This window comes from Agelaius phoeniceus, chromosome 13 (assembly GCF_051311805.1).
Source record: "Agelaius phoeniceus isolate bAgePho1 chromosome 13, bAgePho1.hap1, whole genome shotgun sequence".
NCBI lineage: Eukaryota > Metazoa > Chordata > Aves > Passeriformes > Icteridae > Agelaius > Agelaius phoeniceus.
In genome coordinates, this window is record NC_135277.1 from 7,732,768 (window position 1) to 7,760,630 (window position 27,863).

A 27,863-nucleotide genomic window follows, 5' to 3' on the forward strand; every position below is an offset into this window, starting at 1 on the left:
CAGAACTGCAATTGTCCTTTATCTCCCCCTTGCCCTGTTGCTCCAGCTGGCGTGGTGTGCTTTGCTCAGTTCTGCATTTGGTCTGCAAGACTCACTTTCTTCCGGTCTTAACAAAGTCACCCACATGGGCTTGCATTTCAGCTCTAATACACAGGACTCCTCATCTTATCCAAATTCTTATGAGTGGGAGGGAGACAGAAAGGGAATTGTGATTAGAATCTAACAGGTAATTCCTTGTGGTATTCACATGCCCACTAAACAGAGAGAAGCTGTGAGACAAGCAGAGAAGGAAAACACAATTCTTATCTTGGTTGCTGCACCTGTATTGTGCTAAAGTAGAATGGAATATGGAGATTGTTTACCCAAAGTGAGGATGTTTTGTTCCCTTGGCCCATCAGGGCCAAGAAGTGTGTGTGTGTGGCAGTCACAAGAGAATCAGAGATGAGTGCAGTGTGAGCAGTTGTGAGCAAGAGTGAGTGCATGGCAGATTCAGTTTAGATGCAATGTACATAGTATAGTATAATAAAGTAATTCTTTAGCCTTCTGGTGATGGAGTCAGATGCATCATTCCCTCTCCCCTTCGTCTGAGTCGCCTTTGATTTACAGTAATTCCTGTGCTAACGGATGATGTGATTACAGGCAAAGTCTTCTACGCCACCGCCCCGGAGAAGTTCACCTTCCAAGAAGCTTTTGAGAAATGCCGGGGTCTGGGAGCGCGGCTGGCCACCACGGGGGAGCTGTACCTGGCCTGGAAGGACGGCATGGACATGTGCAGCGCGGGCTGGCTGGCCGACCGCAGCGTGCGCTACCCCATCTCCCGGGCACGCCCCAACTGCGGGGGCAACCTGGTGGGCGTGAGGACCGTGTACCTGCACGCCAACCAGACCGGCTACCCGCACCCCGACTCGCGCTACGACGCCATCTGCTACAGCGGTGAGTCTCAGAATCCCTGCTGCTCACAGTGACCCTGCGTAAGGGCTGAAATGAGGGGTACGGGACTTCAGGGGCTCTCCAAAATGCAGTTTATTCCATCCAATACATTACAGCAGTCCAGGGTCGTGGGTGACAGAGCTGTGCCCACAGCTGTCAGCTCCAGCTGCAGGCAGGCCTGGACACCCTTTGGTTTTGGTTACAATGCATTATAGACTTTTCTTTGCTAAGCATCCTAATACAATAGAACCAATCTATACCTTAACTATTATCTATAGCCTATCATAACTACTATAATTACCATATTCATGTTACTATTCTCCAATCACTAAAAGTTATTGCATTAGAGTTTAAGCTAGAAGTTGTTATTCAGTTTTCTTGCAGTGGAAAATTCTGAGACCTTTTTTCTACTTGTCTCCTGTGGGTCAGGAGACAGCCACCAGATTCTGGGCAGTTGAGTTGAGTTGGGTGCTTGTGAAGATTCAGTTTAGATGTAATGTAATATAGTGTAATATAGTATAGAATAATATAGTATAATAAAGTAATTAATTAGCCTTCTGATATCAATGGAGTCAGATGCAGTCATTCTCCCCGCTTTGTCAGGGGCACCCTGCTTTTACAATACAGAGGAGCTCCCTGGCCAGAGACAACCTCTTGCTTCTTTGATGTTGAGGTTTTTTTAAAAAAAAAGAGAGGGGAGAAAGCAGGTTTGGCAAAGGACTAAGTCCTCTGCTCATGTTGAGGTAGAAAGCAGATCTAGAAAGGCTGCTTGACCTGCACATGGGGGGCTCTGTGGAGGTGGGGGAGCACAGTTCACGTCTCTCCAGTCCTCCCACATCCTCCTGCTTTTAAAGCTCTCCTGGAGACGTGAAGCAGAGCTCAGGTGCTTCACATAGAAGACTTTGAATGCTGGAGAAGGAAGTGAAGGAGAAATAGAACAGGTCTGACCCTGGAGATGTGTGTAGTGATGAGATGTGGTGTGGAACAGATGCGTGACTGAGTTTCCATGCTGGGATAAATCTGAGACTGATGCAGTCTCTGGGAACTGTGGATTAAAATTGCATCCCAGCTGCTCCCCCTTTCTCCTAACTTCACACTTCTCCCTGCAGCAAGAAGAGGGGGAAACAGTGATATTTTGTTTATTCAGGGCAACCAGAGGCTAACATTCAAGTAGGATTGCCACAGTTAAAAAAATAACAATAGTTTAAAATATTTGTTGAAACCCTTATGATCAGATCTGTTGTGCCCAGATACATCTCCCAGACCCGTGGAGGTAACCAGTTATGTGGACGAGCTAAAGACTGGTCCACCAAGCCACAGCCTTCTGGTTATCTCAGGGTTTGCCTGTGAAACTGCTGCATGTGATCAAGTCACCGCCTGGGCAGAGCAGAAGGAGATCGTGATCCTGATGAGGTTTCATGCACCAAGTGTGAGGACTCAGTTGTCTTTCTCCTGCGGCTCAGACAGATCTGCCGTGGAGGTTATCCAAGCTCCCCGACTTCCCTCCGCCCACCTTAATTTCCTTGCGGCAGGCACTAGGGGTCAGTGCAGACTTGGATATGGGCAAGGTGTTCCCGGGAAGGGGACCTGGCAGGAGCGCGGGCAATGTCCCCGCTGATTGACCAGATTTGGAGCATGAGGTGGCTCAGTGCCTCCTCACATGCCCTCCGTGCTGAGGCGTTGCACAGAGCCACGGTGGAGGAAGGAAAACCATTTCTTTTATCAAACTGTCACTATTTCCCTAATCCTCCCGTACCAGAGATACCCAGCTGCTGCTTGGAGGCAGCACCAGTGCAGCTCACCTCATCAGGCTGACATTTGTCACAGACATCTTTTATGAAAAATCCTTTCCTTAGGATCTTTCCTCCTGAGAAGCTGAGACGCTTCAGGAACAAAATGTAAACAATGGTTATCTGCTGCTGTGGAATGCAACAGGTGGATCTGTGATTGGGCTCATGTGGTTGTTTCTAATTAATGGCCAATCACAGTCAGCCGGCTCAGACTCTGTCTGAGACACAAGCCTTTGACATCATTCTTTCTTTTTCTATTCTTAGCTAGCCTTCTGATGAAATCCTTTCTTTTATTCTTTTAGTATAGTTTTAATATAATATATACAATAAAACAATAAATCAAACCTTCTGAAACACAGAGTCAGATCCTTGTCTCTTCCCTCATCCTCGGCCCCCTGTGAACACTGTCACAGACATTATTCCCTCTGATTGCTGCTTTGTGTCCTGATGCAGGGGACGACATTGAGAGCCTGGTCCCGGGGCAGTTCATCGACGAGCTCGGGAGCGAGCTGGGCAGCGCCTTCACTGTGCAGACTGTCACCCAGACCGAGGTGGAGCTGCCCCTGTCACGCAATGCCACGGAGGAGGAGGCCCGAGGCAGCATCGCCACCCTGGAGCCCATTGAGATCACCCCCACGGCCACCAGGCTGGATGAGAGCTTCACTGCCCTGCCTGATCTCTTCACCACTGCTCTCACAGCAGAGACAGCTGCCACAGAGGAGGAAAACGTGACCAGGGAGGATGTGACAGCGGTGTGGACTGTACCTGAAGAGGCCACCACCGTAGATTTAGGCACTGCCGTCACCACCTTAGCCTTTGGCACTGCTAGCACCACCGAAACAGCAGAGGTGAGCTCGGTGGAAGAGGTCTTGGGGGTGACTGCCACCCCAGGACTGGAGTCTGCCTCGGCGTTCACGGAGGAGGATCAGCTTGTGCGAGTGACAGCTGCCCCCGGTGCCGGCCACCTTCCCGAGCAGCCCATCTCCCCCACAGGTAAGGCACCAGGACTGAGAGAAGCCTGAAGGCCAGTTCATTCTAGAGGCAACCATTCAGCTGAAAAAAGCCTGAGTTTCTGCCATCTCAGAGGGCATCCAGGTCCCTGGAGGTGCACAGGCCTGTTAGGGGTCAGGCTGAGACCCTCCATCACAGTGGGGCAGGAGGGGAGAGGAGAAGGCTGTGGGCCACCCTACCTGTGCTGACCAGGGCTCAGCTGGGTGATGCTTGGGCTGCAGTGGTCATACTCTGCTCTCCCATATCCCCCTGACTCCTGGGAAGGGGAAAGTCAAGGCAAGAAGACCTGAAAACCTTAGAGGAGAACTAAAGAGATCCCCAGAACATCATCCTCAGTGGCAACAGGGCTCCATGACTGAGGCATTTCCATCAAAAGGGGTTTGAGAGGACCTGGTCCTTGCACTGGTTTTTGGAAGACCATTTCTGGTCACGCATCTCAGCGCAGAGGAGTGCTGTACTCGCTGTCTCACCACAGCTTCTCTTCCTGCAGGCGTGGTGTTTCACTACCGTGCAGCCACCAGCAGATACGCCTTCTCCTTTGTGCAAGCCCAGAAGGCCTGTCTGGAGAACAGCGCTGTGATTGCCACCCCCCAGCAGCTCCAGGCTGCCTACGAGGCTGGCTTCGACCAGTGTGATGCTGGCTGGCTGCGGGACCAGACAGTCAGGTAAAGTTACACTGACCCTTCAAAATGGCCAGTCAGCCACTGAGGCTTTACTCTGGCTTGTCCTCATCAACATTTACTCCTCATCAACATCAAAAGCTTTGCTGACCCAACATTTTCTCCAGGCTGTGACATTCAGTGGCCAATAGACGTGTTTTTGACCACTTCTTTTCCTCATTTCCTAACCTGTGTATACATCTTGCACCAGTAAGCCCTCCTGATGTGGAGGAAGAGTAGCAGGAAATTTGTATTTATTGCCTCCAGCTGTAAGTGGCCTCCAAGTCACACTGTGGGCTCTGAGCACCTCAAACAGTGAAGAGTTCATGTCCCACTCCCAAGCACACTGAGGTTCTTCAGTCCTGGCCACATAAGGTTGACCTTGGATTACCTCTTCTCTTCCTTTTTTTGGTAGGTATCCCATTGTCAATCCCCGAAATAACTGCATAGGAGACAAAGAGGACACTCCAGGCGTGCGGTCATACGGCATGCGCCCAGCCTCAGAGACCTACGATGTGTACTGCTACATCGACAGGCTCAAGGGTACATCCTCCCCTGCCCCTGGGCACTGCTGTGGAGCAAAACTCTGCCCCACACCTCCACCTCTGTCTGTAGATTGCCGGGATGCAGGGACTCACCCGTGTTTTCCCTCCCACCCCTCAGGCGATGTGTTCTTCGCAACCCAGCCCGAGCAGTTCACCTTCCCCGAAGCCCAGCGGTTCTGCGAGAGCCAGAACGCCACTCTGGCCTCTGTTGGCCAGCTGCACGCCGCCTGGAAGCAGGGCCTGGACCGGTGCTACGCGGGCTGGCTGGCCGACGGCAGCCTGCGCTACCCCATCGTGAGCCCCCGGCCCGCCTGCGGCGGTGATGCCCCGGGCGTCAGGACCGTGTACCAGCACCACAACCAGACAGGCTTCCCCGACCCGCTGTCCCGCCACCACGCCTTCTGCTTCAGAGGTACCCACCCTCCTGCTGCCGTGTGATGCCAGAGCTTGCTTGCCTCAGTTTATCCCAGTCTTTCCCCAGGTCTGCCAGCCACCTCTCCCTCTCCCTCCCTTGCCCCTGATGAGTGCTGTCTGTCAGTGATTGGCAGAGTTCAGAAGATGCCTTTCAGCCCTGGGGGACATTGGGCCATCCAGGTGTCAAATTTAAGTCTCATAGCTTAATATTAACTACTGCTGAGCACCCGTGGGGGTGTGGCAATTGCAAGGTGTTTTGGGCTACAGTCATGGTGAGCCTGATACCTGCTCCTATCTACCTAATTAGGGTGTCCAGGGCATCTACACTGGAGCACAGATACTTGCATGTATATACCCAGCAAAAACTAACAGTAAAGTTAGGACTAAGTCTTTTGTCCTTGGGTGTGTGTGGCAGCCATTTTGACATCTTCAGTGTCCCCTGAGACTTCCCCCCTCTTACCTGGTTGGTGGGATCCCTGCCCCTTCCCTCTCCCTCTCGCTGGGGTTAAAAGGAACAACAAGTATGTGGTTCGGAGAGTTCTGTTAGGGCTGTTATGGCATTCAGAGGCCTGCGGGCCAGGAATAAAGCTATGGATCTAAACCCTCCAGCAGAACCCGACTCCTTTTCATTCACCTCACCTTAAAGCTTCTCCACCAGAGGTAAACCTGAGCTCCTGCATGTCTGGACTTGTCCCAAGTGCCCAGCTGCAGCATCCAGCAGCCAAAGGTGTCTCTGAGGTGAAACCACAGTTGCTGCCCTTGGTCAAGCATTAAGGGCCAGACAAGCCCAGGCACGTCCCATCCGCTTATATTGGTAATAATTCCAACACCCTCCCGCCCCTGCAGGGCACAGAAACCTCTCTCCTCGGGGAAAGGGATTTCAAAAGGGAGGCTGGGAATGTTGGAGTGCCGGTTTGAGCGAGGCACATCACCAGCATCTTGGATTGTGAATTTTTGGAAACTCCTTTCAATGTCTTTTTGTTCCAGCTCTGCCTCCTGTGGAGGAGGAGGGGGTCACCCCGTTCTTTGAAGATGTGCTGGCAACACAAGTGATCCCTGGAGTGGAGGGGGTGCCCTCAGGGGAGGAGGTGACCATGGAGACAGAGTCTGCCACTCAGCCTGAGAATCAGACAGCCTGGGGCACAGAGGTCTTTCCAACAGATGTGTCACTGCTCTCAGGTGTGTTCAGAGCTTCCTTGTAGCCTGTGTCGTGCTGGGCTGGTGGTGGAGGGTTGGGACCCTCACAAAGTATGAATAATTTTCCCAACTCCTTCTCTTTGTTCCTTTTTTTCCAGTGAGTCCATCTGCTTTTCCTCCAGCTACCATAGTACCAGAGGAAACCAGTACCAACGCTTCCCTCAGCGAAGTGTCAGGGGAGGTGACTGAATCTGGAGAGCACCAAGTCAGTGGAGAATCTTCAGCATCTGGGTGGGTTCCTGGAGTTCCAGATACAAGCGGAGAACCAACTTCTGGAGGTTTTGGACTTAGTGGAGACCACTCGGGCATTGGAGAGAGCGGATTACCATCAGTAGACCTGCATGCCAGTGGCTTCCCACCTGGAGAAAGTGGGCTGCCCTCAGGAGACCTGAGTGGTGTGTCCTCTGGCGTTGTTGGTATCAGTGGCCTGGCTTCTGCAGAGGGGGAGACATCGGTGTCTGTTTCAAGGATACCAGAAATCAGTGGGATGCCACCTGAAGTGGAAAGCAGTGGGCTGCCCTTTGGAGTGAGTGGAGAAATCTCTGGCACTGAGCTCGTCAGCGGCGTGTCATCCGGAGAGGAAAGTGGAGTCGCCTCTGGTTTTCCCACAGTGTCTCTCGTGGATACCACATTAGTGGAAGTTGTAACAGCAGCGACAGAACGGCAAGAGGAGGGAAAAGGCTCCATTGGAGTCAGCGGTGAAGGAGATCTGTCAGGGTTCCCGTCCTCTGAGTGGGACAGCAGTGGTGGAATCCACTGCTTGCCCTCAGGAGCTGAGCCCAGCGGGGTGCCCTCTGGGGTACCCGAGCTCAGCGGGCTGTCCTCGGGAGGGTCTGAGCTTAGTGGCTTTCCCTCAGGACTGGATGGCAGTGGAGAAACATCTGGAACACATGAGACCAGTGGCCTGGTGGACCTAAGTGGCCTTGCCTCTGGTAGTGAGGGAAGCAGCGAGGCCTCTGGCGTTACCTTCGTAGATGCCACTTTGGAGGAAGTGACAACAACCTCACCAGTTACAGGAGCAGAAGCAAAAGAGATTTTGGAAACCAGTGGATTGCCTTCAGGTGATGAAGATGGATCAGGCATGGTGTCTGGGAGTTTAGACATCAGTGGTGAGCCATCTGGGCATGTAGACTTTGGTGGGAGTGTTTTTGGAGGGCTGGAGATGAGTGGATACCCGAGTGGAGTGACGGACAGCAGCGGAGACATCTCTGGAGCTGATGTCATCAGTGGTCTGCTGTCTGGAGAGGAAAGTGGACTCACCTCTGGCTTTCCCACAGTGTCTCTTGTGGATACCACTTTGGTGGAAGTTGTAACACAGACATCAGTGGCACAAGAAGTGGGAGAAGGACCATCTGGGATGATAGAAATCAGTGGATTTACTTCTGGAGACAGAGGACTATCTGGAGAAGGCTCTGGAGCCGTGGAGATCAGTGGTTTTCCCTCAGGTGACTTGAGTGGAGAGCCATCCGGAATCCCATACATCAGCGGAGACTTTTCTGGAGCCACAGATCTAAGTGGACAGTCTTCAACAGTGGCTGATATCAGTGGGGAGGCCTCAGGGCTTCCAGGAATCACTTTAGTCACTTCTGATTTGGTAGAAGTGGTGACAAGACCAACAATATCCCAGGAACTGGGTGGGGAAACTGTCACATTTCCGTACAGTTTGGGGACAAGTGGTGAGGGCTCTGGATCTGGTGAACTAAGTGGGGAAACATCTGCACTGCCAGAAAGTGCTCTAGAAACATCAACAGCTTATGAAAGCAGTGGTGAAACATCTGCATTTCCTGAAACTGGTACAGAAACATCCACGATTCATGAAATCAGTGGGGAGGCATCTGCATTTCCCGAATTTAACACAGAAACATCAACAATTCAAGAAATCAGTGGGGAAACCTCTGCATTTCCTGAAATTTTCACAGAAACATCCACAAGTCAGGAAGCCAGGGGTGAAACATCTGGATATCCTGAAATTATCATAGAAGCATCCACTGGTCAAGAAGCAAGTGGGGAAACCTCTGCGTTTCCTGGAAGTGGCACAGAAACGTCCACAATACCAGAAATCAGTGGGGAAACATCTGCATTTCCTGAAATTAGAATAGAAACATCCACCAGTCAAGACATCAGTGGGGAAACATCTGCGTTCCCTGAAATTAGAATAGAAACATTCACAAGCCAAGAGGCCAGGGGTGAAATATCTGGCTATCCTGAAATCAGCATAGAAACTTCGACGGTCCACGAAACCAGTGGAGAAACATCTGCCTTTCCTGAAATCAGCATAGAAACTTCAACAGTGCATGAAATAAGTGGAGAAAGTTCTGCATTTCCTGAAATTAGAATAGAAACATACACAAATCAAGAAGCCAGGGGTGAAACATCTGCCTACCCAGAAATTAGCATAGAAACTTCAACGGTCCATGAAACCAGTGGGGAAAGTTCTGTGTTTCCTGAAATCAGCATAGAAACTTCTACAGTCCATGAAATCAGTGGGGATATGTCCTCCTTTCCTGAAATTAGCATAGAAACTTCAACCATCCATGAAACCAGTGGTGAAATACCTGCATTTCCTGAGATTAGAATAGGAACATCCACAGGTGAAGAAGCCCGAGGTGAAACATCTACATTTCCTGAGATTAGCATAGAAACCTCTACAGTCCATGATATCAGTGGGGAGACATCTGCATTCCCTGAGTTCAGCATAGAAACACCAACAAGTCAAGAAGCCAGGAGTGAAACATCTGCCTATCCTGACATTTTCATAGAAACATCCACAGTTCAAGAAGTCAGTGGGGAAACTTCTGCATTTCCTGAAATTAGAATAGGAACACCCACAAGTCAAGAAGCCCGTGGAGAGACATTCCCTGAGATCAGCATAGAAACATCCACAGCCCATGAAACCAGTGGGGAAGCATCTGCATTGCCTGCTGCTAACATCAAAACAGCTGCCACATCTTTGGCCAGCGGGGAGCCCTTTGGTACTCCTGAGGAGAGGGAGATTCCTGACACAACATCTGGAGCTGTGACACACTCTATCGCAGGCATTTCAGGGGAAACCTCTGTCCCAGACACTGTAATTAGTACCAGGACTCCAGATGTTGAACCAACACAGGGACTCAGGAACCCTGAAGAGGCTCAGCTTGAAATGGAGCCTTCCCCTCCTGTGGTGTCAGAACAAGAGACAGAGACAGCTGTTGCTCCAGACAATCCCCATCTGCTGGCCACCGCCACTGCTGCCCTGCCCCAAGTCTCACAAGAAGCAATTGACGCATTAGGACCCACTACAGAAGGTAATGTGTCTCATATGGAAGGGAAAGCTTTGTGGATGGGAAGGAGGGGGCATAGCTGTCACTTTTTTTTTTGTTTTTATACAGCAGAGAACATTAACACGGAAGTAGACTTGAGCAGAACATTGTTCTGATGGAAAGCCATAAACATGGGGGTTTCCACAGGTCATGATCACAGAATATAGAATTTTTTAAGTTGAAAAATATATTTATGATCATAGAATCCAGCCATTAACCCAGCACTGCACCACTAACCCATGTCCCTCAGTGCCACTTCTACATGTCCAGAGTTTTCCAGCCTGCATGCAGCTGAGAAGTTGGAGAAGATGGGCTGCTAGTCTCAGTCCTGTTCTGTTTCTCTTTCCATGGTGGGCTGACTTGCTGCCTAGCCCCAGGTACTGCTCAGCATGTGGCCTCCCTCTGGTCTGTGTCTTATGCTGCTCTCTGCAGCTACAACAGGATAAAGGTGTGAGATAATGCTCAAAGCACCACTAGATTTTGTCAGCTTTGGTGATAAATGCCCTTCTCTCCACCCTGCCTTTTTAGTGTTTTAGTGCTCTGTCTTTGGTTGGGCCCCCTTGTTGCGAAGTACAAACAGACAGAATATTTAGGCCTGATTAACCATTTGTGGTGACTACACTCTCTTGGCATTCTGATGAGCATTTCCTGAGAAGAGTTTGCATGCTGTGAAAGCATCAGTGAACTGCAGAGGGAAAAAAAAAAAAACAAAATGCAAAACATTGTGCCTCTTGGCCAAGGGAGATGCTCCGTCCTGGTAACACAGGATGTCCTGCAGCACCCCTGGACTCAGCTTGGTTTCCCTTTGCTGCCACCAGGAGCTGGCACCTGGGGACAAGCTTCATTGCAAAGCCATCAGTGCTTGTGCTGCTGTATGAATGTCCTGCGTGTCCTCAGTTCTCAAAGGGACACATGTTCTTGTAGGGCCACACATTGCTCAAGTAGGTTACAAAGTGGATGTGCAAAAAGATTTCTTCACTTCCTTCTGGCAAAAGTGTCATCAATTCTACCCCTTCCCATGTTACCTCCTAAACTGCTTCTTTTGGGTCAGTTTACAGCGTTCAGTGGAGCTAGCTCTGGACTCAGAAAGGGTCTGTAAGTGCAGGGCTTTGTGAAGCTCAGCCTGGTTTCTAACGTCATTTCCATCCCCTAAGTGCTCCCAATGAGTCATTGCATTTCCCTCTGTGAGCACAGGTAATCACAAACCTTTGTTCAGCCCTGCTCACAGCACGCCTGCAGTGCCCTCTGCCTGTGCTGAGCAGCTGCCCTGGCCATGCTGCAGGAGTGGGCGAGGGCAGAATAACAACAGGGTCATTCCCACAGCACTGCACCAGCCAGGCACAGCACAGGGTGGTACGGGGCTTATGGACCCCCAAAAACCCTTCTTGCAAAAGCAGCCTCTGCTTTTGGGTCATGCCCACTGCCACGTCCAAACCCAGAGACAAAAATAAGCCAGCAAAGGCGGTGTTGAGGGGAAGGAAGGAAGACAGTGAGGCTTAGTAAAAATAAAAAAAAAATTTAAAAAAATATTATTGGCCCCAAAATACGTATTTTATTCCACTGCTTTTTCTTTTTAAAAATTAACCACAAGGCGATTGCCAGATTCCTCAGATCATTTGTTAGCCAACATTTTTGTGAAGTATTTTGAAAGAAAACCATGTGTTCAGCAGCTCATGTGTGAAGAATCTTGAAAAATGTTCTGAAATAGGAATATGTGTATTTGCAAGTCACAGAGAGGACAATGTAGCAGCTGGGGTTTCTTAGCAGGAGACAGCAAGAGGTAAGCAACCACTGCATGAAGTTTAATTGTACACTTTATAAATTAGAAATGGGCTTGAACACATGTGTATGGCTGGTACTCCCACCAGGGAAGATATTCTAGGGTAAAACTTCTCTTTTTATTGGTAAACTTTACTACAATGTCCCTACAGTTAAATGCAGTCCTGGTCAGGGTATGAAGGAAACTCATCCAGGTGGCAAAAAAAGTTCATTGACCATGAACTCAGAACTCCCCTAAAACAAGGCAAACCTGTTCTAGAGAATTACAGCAAAGAGTTGACAAAAGAAAAAAAAGTACCCAAAAAAAGAAAGAAAAGGATTCCTGGGTTTCCTTTTTTGGGTTGTTACTTTTCACAGAGCTCTGGGGATTGTGAACATGGGAAGTCTACATGGAAGAACCATAGGCTGGATCCTAAAATGCTGTTTCCCTTGTTGTGGCTGCCTTTTCACTTGAAACTTCCCAGTTTTGAAATTTAGCTCTTGCAAAAACTATCAGCTGCCACGTGTGTGCTTTTTGCTGTGCTCAGGGTTTGTAGGGTGCAATGGGTGCCCATGCAGAGCAGGGATTTTCACTGACATTAAAGCACAGGTGAAGTTGGTTCAGCTTTCCAGGAGCTGAGGAACAGGAAGAAATGTGTATTTTGCCCTCTGGCCCTGTTGTTGGAGGGTTCCAGTTAGATCCAGCAGTCTGTTTAGTGGGATGATTTAAGAAGAATGATATTATTCTGCTCTGCTGGAGCCTAAAAGTATCCCTAAAAGCCAGAGCCAGAAGACCAAAGATTAACACTTGGAGCACCAGTATGTTTTAGTGTTTAACCAAATTGAAGGCTGTGCATGTAGATGTCTTTAGTCAGCATTTGATTCCTCCATGAGGACAGGAACCCCACAAGCTGAAAGAATTGTCCATAGGCTTGGCTTCCTCACCCAGGGTTTTGCCAACTCAGCGGGTCTTTTTGCTTCTGGTAGCATTTGAAGACAAATAATTATTAGCTGAAAAACATGCTGGCACTACAGTGAAAGGCTGCGGTTTGGAGCTCTCAGGCCAGTCAATGACTTAAAAACTTCACTCCAATTGTGGGGGGAAAGAGAAATGTGCTGAAATGGCATCTTTTTATGTGAAGTTTTGCTTGTCTCTGGTGAAACAAGTCCATGAAGTCTGTTGCCTATGGCCCCAGACAGCAGAAGGTTAGAATACAAATGAGGAAGGGTCTTAATGGGCTTTCCTCATTCTTCACAACCTGGAAGTCCAAGGGATTGAGTCTTGTTGGTCCAGAGAAAATAATCCAGAAAAAGAATCAAGAAAATATTTCCCTGATTCAGAATGTTCCACCCAATGTGGAGTGCAAATGGTGCTCTCAAGAGGAGATGGAGGTGCCAGTCCTGGCTGAGAGGCACAGACCCTTTGTGGCTGAGCAGGTGATTTGATGTCCCCCGGACACACTGTCTGCTTTGCATCAGAAGTTAATTTGCTTAAACAAAACCTAGCCTACAGTCTTGGACTAGTGTTATTTCCACATCCATTTACTTTTATACCTAATATTTTGGAGACAGAGATATCCAAATTTCCTGAGCTCTTCTTCCATGAGAGTGTTGGACAAATTGAAGGTTCCAGAGCAACAAGTCCTCCTGGAAACTCCTGGTCTCTAGTAAAAAATTTTTTTTAATGCTACAGCAATGCCTGGCCCTTCTGCTGCAGGGAGGCTTTCATTCAATTATTGTAGTTAATTACTTTAATTACTTAATTGCTCATTGTAAGTCAGTAGCTGGCGACGTGATGTTCAATACTAGCATTTAACTTAAAATGTGAGAGAACTGGTTTCCCCAACTCATCCTATTCTTTTCTTCTAGGACTCACCCTACAATTGCTCCAATGTTTTTCTTTGATGTTTGAGCTATCAGATCAGTAGTTCAAACTTCCCAGCAGACTCTGAAAAGCAAATTTAATTTGTACCTGAATTTTTTTTCAACCAATCTCTAGGAGATAATTATCTAGTTGGTCTCTGATTCCCTCTTTGGATAATTGCACTTACAAGGAGGCCTATAAAGAAAGGGTGAGGGGCACAACAGGCACTGTTTGGCATCCTGAAAATGCCTTGCCCTTCTCTCTGACCTTTTCTGCTTTGTAGAACAAAAACAGGAGGATGTAGAAATATCATAGAATATATTACTAAACCTGTTACTCACAGCTTCAGGGAAACTACAGTTTGTTCAGGGTTTGGGTGGCAGCATCCTCTCTGTTCACCAGCTGCTTCTCCTTGGTGGATGTTTTAAGCACAAAGATTACCTTGTTTAGTACATATTCTTGCTCATCTTCCATATAGGCAGCCATGGAGAGAAATGCACAGACTGCACTGGTTTAGGAAATGGTAGCATTGTTTCTGGTGTTGTTGTCTCAGCTTGAGATGAAGAATTTCAAAAGCATTTCCTTCTCACCACTGACACTGCATGTTCACTTTTACATCGCCTTCTGAGCAAAACCAGGGCCAAACTATTTTTCTTTCATTTCTTCCAGGTCTCTCTTTCCAATTTCCATGATCTAGTACAAAAAAAAATTTTCAAAGGCATTAGGAGAATCATAAAATGGTCAGGGTAAGAAAGGACCTTAAAGATGATCTAGCTCAAACCTCCCCCTATCATGGGCAGCAATAACAAGAATACTTCTCTTGCTTTTATTTGCACACAAAGAAAATTATTCTGACTAAATATAGTGTATATCTGGCAATGGAGAAGAAGTCTTGGGGAGAAAATGGTGGAACAAACTCAAACTTTGTGTTGCAGCTGTGTGACTCCTCTTGCTTCCCCCAGCCAACAGTTTACATCTTCCAGATGCAAGACCTGGTTTACATTGTCCATTTTGTTGTAATTGGTTTATTACAAAAGAAAAGCCATCTAAAAGTTAGACCTTGGGTCCTGTTAGTAGCAAAAAATAGAAACTGTTGTAACAGTAAAGTTGGGGAATTTTTGCAGCAATATTAAGTGCAGTATGAATCCTCTTTAGAAGAATTGCTAATTCTGCATTATCCTCAAGAAGTGAGTTAATAACACGTTCTAACCGGGTTTCCTATTCTTCGCACCGCGAGGCATTTTCTCCCCGCCTTTGTTTTACAGCTGCAGCTCTTGAAAGCGAGGGCTGCCTCCCCTCTGCATTCCTCGACTATCGACTATCGCTGTCCTTTGTTAGCTCGGGTAATAATAGCAGTGGTCTCGTCTCCGTGTCAGCTGATAAGCACTTGAGCGGCATCGCAAAGCAGAGCTGACTTTCTGGATGACTGCTCAGCCAAGCAAATAATAAATAGCTGGTGTTGTCTAAGCCCGTGAGTGTCGGGGTACCTGGCAGCCGGCGCTGCGGAGGTGCGGGCTCCGTGCTGTCCGAGCGTGCTGCAGGCTCTGCAGCTGCCTGAAGAGGTGTGCACTGATTTGCTAACCTCATCCAGCTCCGAACAATGTGGAATTAGGCACATCTATAGCACATAAAAAGCTATGGGGGAAAAAAAAACAAAAAAACAAACACTAAGTGTTGTTGTGATAGATGGATTTTTTTTTTAAATGGAGTTCTCACCTCCTGTAAATCGTGTTTGTGGCTTACGTGCCTTATCTTAGAAACACCCACAAACCAATTTGCCAGTATTTCCAGAGGCAATGTCACTGCCAAATTTACCATTTAGACCTTTCTTGAGTACCTCTGAGATCCAGATTTTCTGGGAGGATCAGAATCAGCAACACTTTCTCTAACCTGACAGATGTATTTGAGTTTTTCAATATCAGCTTGGTGAGGGGATTCTACATCTAGATGGAGAGAGGGTCACTGCCTCAGCAGCCCAACAGGTTGAAGGGGAGTTTGGTGTTTATGATCATCACGAGATGTTTAAAACATCTTCTCTCCAGCCATTTGAAGCACAATTTTGGGGGGAAAAAACCAGTCTATGTCTCACTTGTATTTGATGTTTTTTTCTCCAACATTACCTACAAGTACACACCCTTTCTCTATGTGTTACATACAAAAATATATATGTATATGTATGGAGAGATATGTAACATATATATTATAATCAGAGATTTGTTTTTACCGCATATATAATATGTGCAACCATATTATATGCAATATCTGTAAAAGGAAACTCTGTTCCAGACTTATTTCCCAGCTGGAAATCTGTGGCAATGACTTTGCACATGTGTGCCTGCTCCCCCCTCCTCCAAGACCAGGGAAGGCAGCACACAGCAGGTCTCCTGCATCTCGGGAGAGATCTTGGACAGGCCAAGTTTTATTCCACATGGCTGAAGACAGCTGAAGGCTCATTATCCACTGCTAAACATTCAGCTTTAGCTCTTGTGAGTGCTTCCCCCCCTCCTCTGCAGTGTTCTTTCCACTTCATGGAGCCTGACGAATGAAGGAAAAGCCTTTCCTTACATGTTCAGCTGGAGCCCACTGGAATCAACGTGAACTTCTGCTGCCACTGCTGTTGAAGCAGCCCAAAGGGCCTCTTGAGTTGCAATCACTCAGGATACCTCGTTTTTCTCCATGCTCTCTTTCTTCTAGGAACTCCAAGTGTGACTAATAAGCAATACTCAGCCAAGTTCAGCTCCTCTATTCTTCCTCTAGGCTTGTGACTCCCATTTTGTTCTGGAAAGTCTCAAAGTTTTTGCTAGTATCATGGAAAAAGGGATTATCTTCATTTTGCAGTGAACAAAGAAATCCAAAAAGCATCCATGAGATTTAGAAGGGCAATCCAGAGTGAAAAATTTTTTCTCTCAAAGAAGAACAGCAAAACTGGAGTAAGAGGCTCATCAGCCATCTGAGGAATGATTTCACTGCTCACAGTGATACAGCCTAAAGATGACAATCTCCTTGCTCCAAAGCACACACAGATTTACCATCCAAGGTCAGAAAGGATTTTTCCCATCACTTAGGCACATTACAGAACATGTCAGCTTTTAGATGACGTACGACACCTTGGCCACTGAGTCACTAGACAGCCACAGGGAGTATAACGCCCATCTGTTCTCCTGTGCCTGGGGACACTGAGCAGCTGGGCCTCAGCTCCAAGAAAACAATACCCAACCAAATGCACCCCAGTCAGAAGATGAACACAGATCTTGGGGAGTCTCTGCTCTGCTGTTTCCACAGCCAGCATGTTTATCATCTTTGAATCTTTCCTGGCTAACCCTGTAATCCACAAGAAGAGCATGGAGTCATCACTTTTAAAGCCTTACATTTCTCCTGAGTGTGAAAGAAATGCTGTCTCACATGAGGATCTGACCAGCCATCATTTAATCCAGCCTGCGTGGATGTGTTCCCATTTCCTTCCTCAGTCTTCCTCCTTGTTTCTCAGTTGAATGTATCTGAAATCTTTCCATTCTGAATGACCCTTCTTCTGATTCCAAAGCTCTCTCCACCAAGATGGAGTCCACAGCTGGAAAAGATGTACCAGCTTCTTCCATCTTCATTACAACCAGAAGAGCACATAGTGGGGACAGGTCTGGGGAAAATGTCACTCCACTCCAGTATCCCTCACTAAGGAGTAAGTGCCCATAGCCAGGTCTGAGATCCTGAAAGAGAAAAAGCTGAGGGGCTCTGAACGACCTTTGAACCCACTTTTTTCCTTCTCTGCACTTTCTTCATCTTCACTGAGAAGAGATTTCTTGATGCAGAACTTCATCTAAATTATGGTTAGGAAGAAACTATTAGTGAGGACGGACCCAGGAACACTGCCTAGGACATAGAGACCTATTTGAGGATGTTTCTGACTTATGGAAGAATTCCACATCCCTCCTCATAGACCTTTAGCTGGTGGAGACACAGACACAAGTTTACATGTTTGCTGCATCAGACAGAGGCAGCAGACAAGGAAGAATTGCCACAGCCAGTGCTGTGTGTTGGAAGCATTCTGCTGAGCTTTGTTCTGATATCTTCTCAGTGGTGTCCAACCATCAGAAAGCCAATGTCCTCCTTGCAGGGTGGGTTGGGTCTCTTGCCTTCGTTCTTCCAGCAGCAGCAGCAGCAGTTATGTTATGAAACACAACCCTCCCAAATCCCCCCAAAACAACAGATATTCCCTCTTACACAAGCAAGGAAACAAGTTCTCCTGTTGGTGGAGTTGCCTCCCAGAGCCCTAATGGAAGCCCTTGATTTCTTGCAGACACTGATGTGTGCCACCCAAGCCCCTGTGTGAATGGAGCCACCTGCGTCGATGCCATCGACTCTTTCAAATGCTTTTGCCTTCCCAGCTACGGAGGGGACCTGTGTGAGATCGGTACGGCCTCCCTGGCTTCAGCTAATCCCACTAACTGCTGCACCTCCTTGTTCCCACTCTGCCCCCCCAAAACAGCTGATCCCCAGTGCTCCCGTCAGTGCTGCCCTCATCTCAGTGAGCTAACCTCTAACAGCAGCTTTAAACACACCAGGGAAAAGCTTTGAGGCTTTTGAGAATCTAATTTGGTAAGTTTGTTCCTCACAGCACCATGTTCTCTAAGATTCATAAGCAGGAGCTTTGGGTATCTTCTTCAGCTTTCTCTTTTTCAAGTGTCTCTGGTGAAGCTCCACACAGATCATAACAATGTTGATCATGGAAGTTGCTCTCTCTTTGGGTCAAGGGTGATTCTGTTCTTCTGTAACAGTAGGGAACTTTCTGAATACATCTTCACCCCAGGCAAACTTTCTCTGCTAGACTGGAACTTCGTGGAAGGATGCTTCAACTGAGCCATGAAAAATGATTGTGTTTCTCTCAGGGAAGATGCAGCTGAGAGAAGCATCATTCACTCCAGGAATCTCCACTGATTTGACAGAGCATGACATTTTTGTCATCTCCACAACGTGGCTTCCTGTGGCAAAATCAGCAGGGAATGTATCTTTGAGAAAACGGGAAGCAACCTATATTTCCATCAAAATTAGTGCATTAATACTTCTTTTTGTTTCTACAAGGAAAGAAAAAGAGTTTTTTCCTTAAAGCTGATGAAAGCCCAAACTTTTACCAGCTTAGCTGAGGGGAAGCTCTCCTGCCTTGCTCAAACAAAAGAGAAATAAGGTTGCAGTATCTTCTTCACCTTGCCATGAGTAATGATAATCTCCACTGTGGTAAATTTCTGTCCCCATTTCTTTTCACCCATCTTGGTCGGTTTGTTTCTCCTCCAGAGCTCCAGAATCACACCAAGTGATGGAACCACCTCTGGTGGTCCCCTCTTTCATTTTCATGACATATGCATTGATTCTGAACATCTGGAAATGGGGTTTGGAGGCTGTTTTCCCAAAGCAAGAAAACTCTGCAGGCCAGCACAAGTGGGAAGAGAGGTGTTCTTGCTTGGTCAGTTCCTCAAAAGCAGACTTCAGGAACATTACACAGGGATTGAATTTCTCAGGAATAAGTCTGTATCATTCAAGCTTTCCAGTAGCACTGGTTGTGTCACTGCAGACACAGGGCCTTCCACACAGGCTGCCCTCTCTGTGTGTCTTGGATGCCTTCTGACAACTTTCCCAGGGAATTCCTACAGGCAAAGGTGTCAGGGTGTGCTTTTTAGTGAAAGTGACCATGTGTTGTCCCATGCCATGGGAGCATGAGCTGCTAAGAGGTGAGTTGAAAGCTTTCAGACACATGCACCAACTCCTTTTCATCCCTCCTCTGTGTGTTCCAGACTTGGAAAACTGTGAGGAAGGCTGGACCAAGTTCCAGGGCCACTGCTACAGGCACTTTGAAGAGAGGGAGACTTGGATGGATGCAGAGACCAGATGCCGACAACATCAAGCCCACCTGAGCAGTATCATCACCCCAGAGGAGCAAGAATTTGTGAACAGTGAGTGCTGAGGGCAGCCTAAGACTGGGCATGGGTCCAACCACTGGACTCTGACTCTACATGCAGATTTGTCCAAAGTGGTGTAAAAATCACCATGAGTCCTGACAAAGCCTCATCCCTGTATGGGTGCACCCATGCTCATGGCAGTTGAGTGGGGAGGGAGCTGAACAAACATGATGTGAGGAAAAAGGGGATCAGGGAATATTGACTGGGAGGCAGCTGAATGACCCAGAGGCTCCAGGGCCAGGGACAGCTGAGATGACAAAGAAATGCTTCCAGCAATGTGTAGGACAACCATGACTCTTTTCTCCCCTTCCTGCTCTTCCAGGTCATGCACAGGACTACCAGTGGATCGGGCTCAGTGACAGAGCTGTGGAGAACGACTTCCGCTGGTCCGACGGGCACTCCCTGGTGAGCCTGGAGCCCACAGCACGAGCAGGCACCAGCTTTTCGGGGTGGTGGGAAGGGCCCCATGGCTTACATGGGTTGGGCATTGAGTGGAGGCAACCCTAAACTTTGTAGGGCTCATGGTTTTTCCAAGCCTCTAGAAAAGCTGGTTGGATCCCAGGCAGCACCACAACAGAAATAACTGGTGCAGGGGCAGTGCTGGCAACCCATGGCTCTGCTGGAGAGGTGTGGGAGAGGTGGGGTGAGCATGAGGGAAGGAGCAGGAGAGGCCAGGGCCCAACCTTAGCTGAAGGACTGTCCTCTCTTGGCAGCAATACGAGAACTGGCGGCCCAACCAACCCGATAACTTCTTTTCGGCGGGCGAGGACTGCGTTGTGATGATCTGGCACGAGAAAGGCGAATGGAACGACGTTCCCTGCAACTATCACCTCCCTTTCACCTGCAAGAAAGGAACAGGTCAGCACCCTGTGCCATACTGGCAAGGATGGGGGACTCAGTAGGTGGCTGTGGGTCGGGAGCAGAGTGCCCAGTGCCCAGGAATGTGGGTTTTGTTACTGCAAAGGGTGAGCAAAGAGATAGAAGGAATTAGAAACAGAAGTTGGTCAAGGGTCCAGGAGAAAGTTTCTCAAGGACTTGAAACTAAATAGGACAAGCCATTAAGATTCAACATCCCCAGGCAGAGTCATACCCTGGCTGCAGCATCACTCTCACATACCAGCTCTGTGCCCTCTCACAGACACAGGCAGCTGTTGTGATGCTCAGCTCTCACAGTCCCTCCAGGAGGCAGGAGTGAAGCACTGAGGCAGACCTCTGCTTATTTTCAAATCACAGAATTTCCATATCCCTCTGCCCCTAAGCCTTGTGGACAGAGGCAATCTCAAAGGGAGTTAAGGTTTTATTTGTGGAAGAGCGATGAGGCTTTGCCCACCCAGCCTGCCCTGCTCAGCCAGGCTGGTGCTCTCTCCCTCACTCTCCAGTCTCTGCCTGTAAGAACCATGTCTGGACAGGCTGTTTGGGTCCATTCCAGCTAGCTATGGACTCCAGCCCCTACAATCTTCACAGACAAAAGCAAAAGACCAGAAGCGCTTTTCTCTGTTTGGGGATGAACGTCCTCTGTTTATTGAGATGGAAAAACCCGCCTGGGAAGAGACCTCATGGCTCATGGCGGGAGAATTCTATCCCAGGGGAATGGGGGGCTAATGGGATAGCAGTAAGGAAGGGCAAGGGCAGGGAGTGACCAGGGAATAGATCACCAGGGAGTATTGGGGACAGGGGTGGGTGAGGGAGAAGCCACGTGATAGGAGAGATGGAAGAACAAACCATGTGATATAACATAAACTATTCAGTGCAATATAAAGACTACTCAGCGCAAATCTCTAATAACCCAGTGCAAAACAACAACTAAAAGAAACTATTTAGTGCAATGCAACATCTCCCACCTCCCACAGTGGCCTGCGGGGACCCCCCTGCCGTGGAGAACGCCAGGACCTTCGGCAGGAAGAAGGAGCGCTACGAGATCAACGCCATGGTGCGGTACCAGTGCGAGCCAGGCTTCATCCAGAGGCACGTGCCCACCATCCGCTGCCAGCCCGACGGGCACTGGGAGCAGCCACGGATATCCTGCCTAAACCGTACGTCTGGGCTGGGGCTGGTGCCTCCCTGCAGCTGGAAGGAGCTGGGAATGCGGGGCATCATCGCGGGGCAGGATAGCTCTGAGCCAGGCAGAAGGGGACACTGTGGTTCTCTTGACTTCTTGGGAGTTTCCCCTGGGATAGGGACATGGGAGGTGACATCTTCTGGGGTAGGTGGGAACCACAGAGTTTGGCTTGCAGGACTGCCCTGGAGACCCACCAAGGCAGAGTAGGGGCAGCTCCAGAGTCAGGAAAGGGCAACAAGGAGCTTAGCAATGGCCCAGGCTACTCAGAGAAGGAAAAAGAAATGGCTTCTGAAAGGGTGATGCAGGTTGTGCCAAAACCTTCTGAAAGGTTTGGCACAACCTGCATCAACAGAGAGAAGAGGATGGAGAGCTATGGGACCCCCAAGCCCTTCCCTGGTGTCCCCCTGCCCTGGGAGCAGACAGGAGTCCTGCAGCTGATACAAGCCAAGGCACAGGGCTGGGTTCCTGACTCTCCTTCTGTCAGGCCTCCAGCTGATGGCAGTCAGCCTTCTTCCACTGGTGTCCCAGCCCACTCCCAGGCCTGCCTACACCCCTGTCCCATCCCTGATTGCCTGCAGCTTCCCAAGAATTTTGTTGGCCTCAGACAAATCACATCTGTCCAGTGGCCTCCTTGCCAGGTCCTGCTGGGCAATTCCAGATAAGGCAGATTAAGCAATGGTCCCACAGCCAGGGAAAACTGATATGAGCTTAAGAAACAAACCTCCGCCCAGGGAGCAGATGAAAGGAGGGATGGAGGAGGTGTCCAAGGGCGGCTGCCTGGTGCAGACCAAGATGCTGATTCCTTTGGCTCTGCTGTGGGTCTGGAGAGCTGCAGGCTGTTCCCAACATGGACTGCCAGAGATCAAGAGACCTGGTCTGCTCCCAACCAGCTTTTGCTGCTTCCACCAAAACCCTCCTGCAATTATCACACCAGAGCACGCCAGCTTCCAGGGAGACTGGCAGCAAAGATCAGGCAGAAACCTTGTCCCTGCCAGCCAGGCCGGGCTGTTTCCCCTCCTGTGCCCTGAGCACATCCCACTATAATGAATATTGGGGTTGGGGATTTCAGGATTGATAGGGCAGTGTGTGAGATGGGGACGAGCTGCCCTCCTGGCTGGGCACAGGGAAGGGATGGGACAAGCAGCCGTGGAGATGATGCTCCTGCCCAGGCTCTCTCTGAGCCACAGCACCCTGTCCCCTGGGTGAAGCAGAGCCGGGGCAGGGCGACAGAAGGGCCGATTGTGCGTGTGCGGGCGGGCTGGCGCCCCCGGGCAGCGCTGCCTGCGGCTGCCCGTGTTTTTCCAGGCAGCCAGGGGCCGGGGCGGCCAGCGTGGGACAAGCAGCTCCTCTGTCCCGGCTCCTGCCAACAAGGTGCCTTTTCTTCTCCTCCACAGCCTCCAGCTACCAGCGCAGGCTATACAAGAGGAGCCCCAGGAGCCGGTCGAAACCCAGCGGCAGCGCCGTGCACAGCACCCATTAGAGCGGGGCGAGAGACCGAGGGGGAAAGGGAGAAAGAGAGATTTTTAACGGAACAGTTATATTAACAGAGTCGATTTCTTCTTCTTCTTGTTGCTTTTTTGTCATATAAGGAAAAAAAATTATATTAAAGACAAACCCACCTTTGTGTATACATATAAAAAAAAATTGTTTTTCCAAGCACCAAAGCAAAACGAATTAGATCTCAGCATTTTTACTAACCGTCCGGTTCCAATTATCTTCGTGCCTTTGGGGACAGGGAGGGGGGTGGGTTTGCAAAGGGCAGGGGGTTAAGTTAAATAATAAAGATGATTATTTTTTCCTGATTTTATCCACGAACAATGTAATTATTTCTGTTATTTAATCTCCAGGGTGAACAGCACCTTTTGGGGTTTTATTTTTTTTTTTTTTTCCAGAATCCTTTTACTGCTGCAGCACGTCAGGACGGGTGGGGAGGGCCGGGGGGCTGTGGTGGAAGGAGCTGTGGGAGGAGGGAGGCAGGGGGATGCTGAGACCCAGGTGCTGGGGGCTGTGGCCCCTCTCTGCTTCCCCACTGCCCCCTCTGCAGCACAGCACTCGTCCTGGCACAACGTGCTCTTTCCAGGGGACCGTGCGGGGCACCAGCGTTCCCTGCACCTATTTATATTTTTGAACATATCCTATTTTGAAAGAATGGTAAATAATAAAGAAAGCGAAATCGGAACGGGCACTTGGTCAGTGTTGGTTTTTTTTTATAAGGAAGAGGGATGTCTGGTGGGCTGGGAAGAGAGGGGTCTCCTATGGCAAGGCAAAAAAGGAAGGAAGGAGAACCCAAAGAGGGTGCTCCAAGATACACAGGAATGGCTCAGCCCCAGGCAGCACATAAGGGGCCACGGAGGTGGGAGGGGTGTCCCAAGCCCTCCCTGAAGAAGGACCCTGGAGTAGGATACTGCCCTCCCTGCTCAGCTCTCAGTTTGGGAGGGGGTTAACTCACATGCCTAAAACCCATCTAAAACCCATGACCAGTAGGAACTGCTTCACCTTGCAGCTTTCAGTCCTGACACCCAGGGGGTTAATTAACACTCACTAATGAGGGAACACGAGGCACTTGCAGGAGCTGAGCTAGCACTAATGAGACAATGCTCAGCCAAGGATGAGACAGCCAGGGACCCCCAAATACTTTCTCCACAGCAAACCTTTCTCTTGTGTTGGGACAGAGATGGGGACACAGCCATGTCACTCCAGGGCTTTCTCCATCATTTTATTAGAAGATGTCCAGAAAAACACATCTTTTCATAGCCAATGCTCAGAGAAGAAGGCACCAGACTTCAAATGGAGTTCAGGCAAGGGGCACAGAGAGATAAGGCACTTGTGCTCCAGCAGGGACAGGCACAATGGCATCCTTCAGCAGGACATGGATGGGGCTGGAAGAAGGGCCAGGATGCAATGGAGATACCTGCTCTTTGCCCTGGTCAAATCCAGCCTTGCCTCTCTCCCTCATGGCCTTGACTCATGAACTGGGAGGCAGGACCAGCCTGGAAGGGCAGGTGGGTGTCAGTGACAAGCTGGCACTGCAGGAAGGGGCCACCACCCATGGGGTGGCACGGCCAGGTGGGGTGGCAGCAGTGGCCCATGGGGATCATCCTTGCACACATCCCACGACAGGTGCCCAGCTGGCAGCCACCCCAAGCAGCTGCAAGTGTCAGCTGCTGAGCAAGATGTGGAAAATATAAAGGAAACAAATCAAAACAAAACAAAACAAAACCTCCCCCCACCCCACCTCCCCCCAGGGTGCTACCAGCAGAATTGGCTGCTTGTGAGCATTCCCGGAGCCGGCAGAGGGGGCCCGGCACCCGGCAAGCCTCCGGCAGACCCCTTCCCAGACCAGGGTGGGGTCTGACATCCGTGCCCTTAGACAAGGCTCACGAGTGCCTGCAAACATATCCCGGGCCAGGGGGCTGTGGGAGAGCAGATGCTCAACCCAGAAGGGTCCAATACCGGGTACAGTGGTGCTCTGCAGGCTCCGGGGCGTGAAACCAGCTGCTCCCACCGCAGCTTGCTCAACCCCAGGCTCTCCCCTGCAGCCGGTGCCTCTGCTCACCGTGGGGTGCAGCCGCACTTTGCCACCACGCACTGTGGCCGGCAGCGCCGGTGCCCGGGGGCGCAGGGTGCCGGCGCAGCCCCGGGAGCCGGCGCGGCAGCAGCGGCGCTGCTGGCCCCGGAGCCTGGGGACACCGCGGGGACACGTGCTGCCCACGCGACACACGGTGGGCTCGAGGCTCGGCAGCTTCACGTCTCGCTGTGCAGGGCACCAGCCCCGCTCCCCCTGCACCCCAGTGCCGGGTGACCCCCCGGAACCCAGCGCTGCAGTGATGTGCAGCGCGCCCCACGCTCTCAGCTGTGAGCATCGTGCTGCAGCACCCAGCACGGCGATGCCTGGCACCCACAGCAGTGATGCCCGGCTCCCTCCACGGCAATGCCAGCCCCCCCTGCCCTTCGCGGCAAGCAGGGTGCCCATCGCCCCGCGGTGCCAGCCCTCCCCAGTCCCGGCACTGGGGCCAAGCCCTACTCACGCTGGTTGCGGGCAGGCTGCGGGCAGGCGTGCAGGCAGGCTGCAGGCTGATGCACTGTGTTTAGGGCTCTTGCAAGGCTGAGAGGAAGCAGCTCCAGGGCCTGCCTCTTAAAGGGAAACACACGCCTTTCCCAACCCCCTGCTCGCAGCCCGGAGCTGGGGTGGGTGCCCCCGGCCCCCGCCTGCCCACCATGCCTGGGTGATGGCCTCACCGTGCCTCCTCACACTGCCCACATGGTGCCCACACACCTTCTCTGCGGTGTGCCAGCTGCCTGCACTGCCCCCGATGTGGAAGGGGCAGCAGTGGGGACAAATGTTCTCTGTTGGGGCTAGTGGGATCCTGTGGTGTCCCAAGCAAAGCCCCGGTGAAGCCACATAGAAGTAAGACAATGCTTACACCACTGGTTTCAAGCACTGCCTGAATAAAACATCTCCTTAGGGGAAAAATACTCCAGATAGAAGGATCAAGACTGTTTTTGTGTTCTGACCTTAGCCTGAGAATTGTACAGGGGAGAAGGGGAATTACCATTTCCATCAGTAAACTTTATTTGATTCATTCCAATACTGGACATGCTAGCTGGGTTATAAGTAAATGCTTGAATTGTGAGAATAATTAGTATTGTAGTTCACAACATTTATGCTCTTATTGCAAAAAGTGTTAAAGTAATAACTTAGCTTTGTGGATGGGAATTATTAATGCCTGTTGAATGAGAGATACCTGAAGAAGGGTAAGAGACCACAATTAAAGGGTGTCCAAAGCAATTTGCCTGGAAATTAGTTAAGAGAAAGTGACAAGGAAATAGAGGGCAAGACCAGATTGGCCTCTGTATTTTGCCACCAAGAAGATCAAATACACCTGCTGTGGGTTGCAACCTCACAGGCATGGGAGGTGGGAGTATAAGCCATACTGGACCTCTGTTATTCCTGTTTCTGGCACTCATTTGTTGTCTTTTCCCTTTCGGGATACCAACAAGATCATGTCACAAATGCTACAGAAAGCATCACATGGAAAAAAACCAAAGTTCCTCTTTTATTACACTTACCTATGTCAACAGCCACTGTTATAATCCATCCAAATTAAGAACCTGTAGGCAAAACAGAGTAAATTATTGGATTACAAGAAACTTAGGAAAAAGTGGTAATAGATTTGGAATTGAATGTCCAAAAGGAAAGAGATGGATTTGAAGATTCGGTTCAAGATTTGGTAAAAAACCAAATAATAAACGAAAAGGTAAAACCAGCACAGCAATTTAACTCTGTATTGACCCCAAATTATCTATTGAGTTGTATTACAAGACTCCAAGCAGCTATAGAAATGATAGCAAATGGAGCTGCCCAGCATTAGAGTTAATATTAAGTCAGCTAAGCCAAACAGAACCTGTAGTGTATCAGAATAGGTTGGCTTTAGACTATTTATTGGCCAACGAAGGGGGTGTTTGTGGAAAGTTTAATATATCAGATTGTTGAAAATTCATGACCACAGAAAAGTCATTCTAGAAAAAGCAAAAGAAATCAAAGAAGAAAAAAATATATATGCATATAACAACCCAGGTACCGGTCCAAAAATTAGAAAACAATGTTAAATCCTAGCTGGTAGGGTAATGTATTAGAAGAAATTAAGATCTTTCATTTTATACGTTACAACTCTTTTTATATTTCTTCCTTGTGCCGGCGCTGGATCTCTCGGTGCCCGGCAGAGGAAGGATACATGCAGGGCGCTGCGGTTTTCGCTTGCTGTGGTGCCGTGTACAGACGCGGTGGCGGCGGAAGCGGCGTGCCAGGGCACAGGGATGCCGGCTGCGGCCGGACAGCGGCAGGCAGCGGCTCGGAACCGGGACCGGGCTGCACCAAGGCTGCGGTCAAAGCAGTGGCGGGGGGGCGGCGGGGGGGCGGCGGGGGGGCGGCGGGGCCGTGGGGATAGAACTGCGCATGCGTGCGGCTGATCCCGGAAGCGGCGCTGGGGTTGGATGAGTCGGCTGCGGAAACGGGAACGGAGCCGCGGCTGCGGTCATGGAGGGGATCGCCGGGACGCCCGTTGTTGCAGGAGGCGGCGGAGCCGCGCCATCCAGCAGCTCTGAAGCGGGGGGGGGGGCCGCGGTAGAGAAGGCGCGGCTCGGCCCCACGGGCAGCGGCGGGGCGGCCCCTCGTCAGCAGGAGATGATCCCGGGGTGGCGGGAGGCGGGAGGAGCGGCGTGGAGGCGGCGGGAGGCTGCCGCGGGGGGGGACGGCATGGCGGGAGGTGGGCTGGTCGGCGGCTCAACCGCGGCGTGCAGCCGCTGGGGGCTGGGGCGGCTGCCGGCCCGGCGGGCAGGGGCGGCGCTGACCGGAGCTGGGCAAGAGCGGCAGCAGGCACGGCAGAGGC

The 27,863-nt window shown here is 50.0% G+C and overlaps 1 protein-coding gene and 1 long non-coding RNA gene across 2 annotated transcripts in view; one reads left to right on the forward strand and one right to left on the reverse strand.

Annotated features, from left to right (window-relative positions):
* ACAN (aggrecan) overlaps nucleotides 1–23,148 on the forward strand; it is a 48,349-nt gene extending 25,201 nt beyond the window's left edge. The window contains exons 6-17 of the mRNA XM_077185558.1: nucleotides 640–933; nucleotides 3,174–3,713; nucleotides 4,222–4,396; nucleotides 4,806–4,933; nucleotides 5,054–5,347; nucleotides 6,337–6,528; nucleotides 6,645–9,830; nucleotides 19,251–19,409; nucleotides 19,738–19,820; nucleotides 20,129–20,273; nucleotides 21,266–21,448; nucleotides 22,869–23,148. Of these exons, the coding sequence (XP_077041673.1) occupies nucleotides 640–933; nucleotides 3,174–3,713; nucleotides 4,222–4,396; nucleotides 4,806–4,933; nucleotides 5,054–5,347; nucleotides 6,337–6,528; nucleotides 6,645–9,830; nucleotides 19,251–19,409; nucleotides 19,738–19,820; nucleotides 20,129–20,273; nucleotides 21,266–21,448; nucleotides 22,869–22,954 (5,465 nt within the window). The 3' untranslated portion in view covers nucleotides 22,955–23,148. The remainder of the gene's footprint in view (nucleotides 1–639; nucleotides 934–3,173; nucleotides 3,714–4,221; nucleotides 4,397–4,805; nucleotides 4,934–5,053; nucleotides 5,348–6,336; nucleotides 6,529–6,644; nucleotides 9,831–19,250; nucleotides 19,410–19,737; nucleotides 19,821–20,128; nucleotides 20,274–21,265; nucleotides 21,449–22,868) is intronic.
* On the reverse strand, nucleotides 11,571–27,338 carry LOC143695173 (uncharacterized). Its single transcript, XR_013184152.1, has 3 exons — nucleotides 26,545–27,338; nucleotides 20,099–20,256; nucleotides 11,571–14,160 (listed from the first exon to the last, which is right to left on the reverse strand). It is a non-coding gene; the product is annotated as an uncharacterized LOC143695173 (long non-coding RNA).
* Nucleotides 27,339–27,863: the final 525 nt, after the last annotated feature.